A 6000-nucleotide genomic window follows, 5' to 3' on the forward strand; every position below is an offset into this window, starting at 1 on the left:
GATCCAGAAAACACAAGTCTTAACAAGTGGTCTTACAATTGGATTTAGTTGCAGGTGGACTTAATTAATCAGCTTGCTTGATCACAATTGCCTATATGGTTCATTCTTAGACTTGAAAAGAATAGTTTCTCTCTCAGCCACAAAGAGAAGGATTGCTCTTAACCAAGGTTTGGTTTAAGCCTTGAAAAGAGTGGGTTCTCTCTCAACCACAAAGAGAAGGTTTCCTCTCAGCCAAGGTTCGTTTTTAGCCCTAGAAATAGTGGGTTCTCTCTCAGCCATAAAGAAAAGGTTTGATCTTAGCCAAGTTTCACTTTCAAAAACCACAAAAAGAGTGTGTTCTCTCTTAGCCACAAAGAGAATGTTTGCTCTCAACCAAGGTTTGCTTTCAGATTTGGAAAGAGTGCATTCTCTCTGAGTCACAAAAGAGAAGGTTTGCTATTTAGACCATCTCCAATGCAAAATGCCATTTTTGCATGCCAAATCTATATTTTGAAAGAAACTACAGTATCAAAATGGTATATTTTAGCAATTCTACTCCAATAATATATTTCATCCAAAATGTTTTTTTTTTACACAACAACTATTATTTTTTAACTACTATTCTCAACTACAATTTTTAACAACCATTTTTTTTTTTTTTTTTTTTTTTTTTTTTTTTTTTTTTTTTTTTGTGAATGTTTGTATTTTATTTAGCTTATTTGCCTTATTAAAAATAAATAAATAAAAACACTAACATATATATATATACACACACACACACATACAAACACAACAGACATATACAAACACACAACAAACATATACATATATACACACACAACACTGACATATATATATATACACAAGCACAACACCAAATTGGCAACCCATGCGAGAGAAAAGAGAGAAGGAAGAGGGCAATAGCAGATTTGGCAATAGCTACATGTTGTGTTATATTTGGCATAACATTTAGTAAAGTTATATTTTGGCAGCCTATTTGGCATGCCATTAGAGAGCCCATTTTAAACCCACATGCTATATTTTGAAAATAGCAGCCTAAATAACAGCTCATTGGAGTTACTCTTAGCTTGCAAAAGGAGCACGCAAGGCCAAAAAATTTTGATACGTGGCATGGAGCTCGAGTTGTCAAGGTGGAGCCTTGAATGATGATTAAAGGTGCACAAGATTGAAGCCGCATGAGTTGTTTGATGCAATTGTCGTGGGAAACGGTAGTTGACTGAATGAAATTTGAGGCAAGGTGGAGTTTGTTAGGAATTGTGGCTCATATTCCTACCATAAATGTAAGGACAACCTCACGAGGGATTTGTGAGTGAATTGGATACGTAGAGAGAGTTAGGTTAATTTGGTATAGTGGACACTGAATACGACAAGAGGTTTCTCACCGTAAAAACTCAAGTATCTCTTTCCTCTGCCCTGGAATGCAGATTACACATGGAAAACTCTAGGCAAGAGTGAGTATGCATATTATTCCAATGTTGGTAATTCTCTACAAATTGTACGTCTCCTTATCATTATCGTGGAATCTCCTCATCTGTGTACGTAGCCCTGAATTAGAGAGAACCGTGTAAATCTTATGTTGTGCATGTGCTCTTTATTGTTTTTGATGGAACTTCCACGGTGTTCTTGTTGACGTGGCTGCATATTCTGGAAAATTCCGAAGGGTTGTTCTAGTATCGACGGGTCACACTTTCTCGGTCACGTACAATGTCCATGATGTTCTGAAGAGTGAGACCTGTCACACTTGCTTGGTTCGTTATTTTATGCCTCACGCTTCTTCTGCTGTGCTTGCCGCAACACACCAATTGAACACTATTTTTTCATTCGATAGGTAAATCACACACATTTGCACGCATTATTTTCTAGCTAAAACGTGGTACCATTTAGAACTAAAACCGAAAAACGTAATCCAAGTACTGCAGATGCAAGTCATTGAAAATTGTTCTTGACTACATATTTCTGCTAGATTGGCTTAAGATGGAAAATCTCTTGTTAACCTACCCATTGTCATCCCTTCTAAAAAAATAATTTCTATTTTCCAAAAAAAAAAAAAAAAAAAATGAAAAACAAAAGAATACAGTAGAACAAGAAAGTAAGATTAAAAAATGTAATTATATCTTCTTCTTTTTAACTTGTGAATGTGGTGACACCAAAACAAACAGAAAGTACGACAATCCAATTGGCAAAAAAAAAAAAAAAAAAAAAGGAGATGAAACGCAAAAGTCTGAGCCCACCCACAATTAAAGTAAGTTGTGTTGCTTCATCAGTGAAAAATTAAGAGCACTAAGTTTATAAATTGATAATGACTAGCCCCAAAAGCAAGGTGATTCCACTTGATTCATTGATGTAAAGTCAATCAAGCATAATTATGGTGCTTCTTATGAAGTAATGATTTGGTGAATAATTTCAATAGAGGTTTCAAACACCTCAAATTGAGAGTCATAAAAGTAAATTCAATTGTGCATAACTGCATGTAGGAAAATGACTGTAAAGTTGAACCTCTCCCACATGTGGCCTATAAGGTCCTTAGTGCTCAGCCCTGATTTTGTATCTTCTGCTTAAAAGTCCATCAGATTTCTAAGTAACTGCTTGACCTATTTCTCTAGTTTCATTAGCTGATTTAACACTCCATAAAAGTTTCTCGACCTTTATTTCATGTCCACACAAACTACCATCTTGTATACATCAAAAAAGACGTAAAAACATCACATTTATACTATTTGGAAACACATTCCAGATTAAGGATTAAGATTCTGCTGCTAGCTGCTCTGTAATTTTTGCTAGCAGTAGAGTATGGCTCCTGCTTTATCTCCATCCAGATTTGAAGTACTTTGTGTGAAGAACTGACTTTCTTTAATCAAGATCAGGAATTTGGCTCTTTAAAATTTGTCATTCCCAATAAGCCACAACCAATCGAGGGCAACCCCTGCAAATATGCCACCTAAAAGACATACCACTAGCAGATTGCCCAATGCATTTTGCTCCGGACCCTACAAAACAAAAAACCGGGAAAAAATTTAGAAGGAAAATTTTGAATTCATGCAGATTTTGGACTCTAATGCTATGTATCCGAAGAGCTTCAGGAAGAATAATGTTAACCAACCTTGTAGCCTTTAGGAGCCACTGTAAGGACACAAACGGTAAGATAACCATTGGTTAGTCCCAAGAAGGATATGAGCATTATCATCCATCCCTGATCACCATATTTTGCAGTGAAATAAAATGCAGGGATGAGCAAGAAACGGGACAGTATCGAAACCATAAGCCCCTTTCTTGACTCCAATTTTAGGCACTTCACGAGGGGAATGTATCTTGATATTAGATCCCAGACGTTGTACATTGCTATCAGAACAAGTGGATACCTGAAAGATCACCAATTGTGCAAAATTTCTAGTTAGTATTTAGAAGATACACCAGCAGCATCAAATTTGAGGTCAAACTCATTAAATCTAGAAAAGATTAAATGAAAAGGGTGATTGCCAGAGCCACACTGTCTGCTTCCCTCAGCTTCTTTAAAAATTGTCGAAGCAATTGAATCTCTCTGCTCATATCATCCAGGGGCTTTTAATTGTAGGCAAGTTCTTATCAATTTTATGTGAAAATTCCAAGGAGATAGATAGACGGCTTTTAAAAGTGGTTTCACAGGGCATGATAGAAATGGCTGTAAAATAACCATCAAAGATATGCTAATGCTAGCAATGTCATAAATGACCACTTACCATGAACCTAGCTGGTGTGATCCAGTATTTTCATACAAGAACCCGGGGAAAATTGACAAAGTCAAGACATATATTAAAAAAATGCCTAACATATAATCTATGTTCTGAAAGAACAATTGTTTGTTGCTCAACCGCTCCAGTGTCTTAGCATCGTCTTCAGTCTGCATAGATTCCAAAAATTACCTTAATGTTTGGAAACTAACAACTTATTGAACATTGAGTTTTGCATGATTGAAAAAATTTACACTTCTTTTAACTTGCCTGTGTTTGTATGCCAGCAGCAGCAAGGTCAGCTGAAACAGTTGTCGATCCTTCTGAGGCTGCATTTGAGCGGTAGTGTTTCACAATTGGCAGTTTGGGAAAGAAGTTTGCATACAGAAATATACATAGAAACTCAAGGAATGTAGAGATGGCAAGGAATAACACTGCAAAAGAAGTAATAACAGATATAGTTATCAACATAATTTTTGAAACTTCACAATAAAAATCTGAAATTGTTCCATACATACTAGCCCCCTTGCGAAGACCATTATCAGATTTTTGGAATGCTGCTTTTGTCATTAGCCTCAAAGCAGAGGTCAGAGCCCCTGATGCAGCCAAACCAGCTAGAAATGACTGCAACATCCGTAATAGGAATATTCATAAATTTAGTAATTTGATTCAAATACCTTCAAAATGAAGGCAAAAGTGGTCAAGGAGCGTAAGAAAAATATATATTTAACCACAAGACTGACTTGGATGAACTCGGGGCTCATAAGTGACAAGTCTCCAACCATTCCACCTTGAACAAGGGCATCTGCAACCCCAAAAGCAGCAACTAAGATACATACACCAATATAGCTTCCAATCCCTCCTTTTCCTGATGTAGCTAAATCCAACTGTCAAAAATGAAAGAAATCTAAATCAAATGGTGGGAATTCAACAATATGGACAACACCATCATACAAATAGAGCAGTGGCAGTACTTACAATTACGAGCAACAAAGTACTCAAGAAGAAAAGGGTGTATCCCGTTATGTTACGTCGTCTGGTGTCAATCCTTGACTCATAGTATGAAAGTGTCGCAATTGTACCAAATGCGAATGGTTGATAAACGAGGGTAAGTACCCTGGCGGGATGATATTCCTGCCATGCAAAACAAACACTTCGTCAAAGAAATTGGTGCACATACATCTAAAATCAAAATTTTACTTAGATAAGTGTTTTGTGACATTCAATTTCTGGTGGGAAATTTATTCATGATATTATGCTGTAGATGAGGGAAAAATGTCTGCAATTGTTTTAGACTGAATCAACTTGCATTGGTCAAAGTCGGAGGAATCCAAACTTTAATTCAACTATCACTAAACTGAAAATTATAAATCAATATCTCCATACTCTACAGCATATTAAAAATCATACAAACCACTCTAACTCGAGTGCCAAGTAATCTAATCCTATAATGTCAATTCAGAGATTCATTTTTGGGTATGTAATTCAAAGAACACTTAACAAAACCTTTCGCACATCCTATGGAATAGTACTATATTAGTATAACAAAGAGTCATAATCTGAAAAGACAAAGGGTTAGAAATTGACTATGGGCGAAGTACCGGGAACAATTTATAGTAGTAGTCTCCAATTGTCAGCATACTGTTCCATGACACGAGGGACCCGAGTCCAAGAATCCAACATACTACCATTGCACTAAACCTTCCCTGAAATTGAAGGGAAAAAAAAAACAAATTAGTTTTTTTCCAGAATAAAAACACAAATTGCTTCTCTTCTTGTATAAATTCCACTCCTCCGTATAAATCAATTTGAGTCACGAACCTTAAGCCTGGTTGGAGCTGCATTTACTTCAGCAATACTCATGTCTTCTTTCGTATTAACAGAAGTAACCTATAGAATCAACAAAAGCAGTATTCCCATGTTTTTATACTATTTGACTCTTTAAATGGAAATGATTTTGCTATAACAGAAACTTATAATAGATGGTACATGAAAACCAAAACAAAACATAAATATATATGCAGCATAAAAATCCAAAACAAAAGAAATATTCTAAGAAGTTAAATATGACTAATACCAAGAACAATATAAGTGAAAAACAATGCAAGAATCAAATAGTGATGATACATATAACAGAATGCCAAACAGGTGAAAAACCCATACACCCAAATTACCAACTTCTCGAAGGAAAAAGAATGAACACCTCAATAGATTTATGCCTAAAAGATCAAATCTGGAGCAAAATATAGGAATGCAACATGAAATAACTATATCATATACATAACACACAAAC

General features: G+C 35.6%; 1 protein-coding gene across 1 annotated transcript; it reads right to left on the reverse strand.

Moving 5' to 3' along the window:
* Positions 1–2655: 2655 nt before the first annotated feature.
* On the reverse strand, positions 2656–5570 carry LOC132306568 (equilibrative nucleotide transporter 3-like). Its single transcript, XM_059804006.1, has 9 exons — positions 5529–5570; positions 5309–5413; positions 4686–4841; positions 4451–4594; positions 4226–4331; positions 3978–4141; positions 3717–3877; positions 3101–3359; positions 2656–2987 (listed from the first exon to the last, which is right to left on the reverse strand). Exons 1-9 carry the CDS (start codon positions 5568–5570, stop codon positions 2877–2879), a joined length of 1248 nt encoding a protein of 415 aa, XP_059659989.1. The 3' UTR covers positions 2656–2876.
* Positions 5571–6000: the final 430 nt, after the last annotated feature.

The sequence above is a fragment of the Cornus florida genome, unplaced genomic scaffold, assembly GCF_030987335.1.
Source record: "Cornus florida cultivar Cherokee Brave unplaced genomic scaffold, ASM3098733v1 CherokeeBrave_3.0.0_Hap2_Chr01, whole genome shotgun sequence".
Classification (NCBI taxonomy): domain Eukaryota; kingdom Viridiplantae; phylum Streptophyta; class Magnoliopsida; order Cornales; family Cornaceae; genus Cornus; species Cornus florida.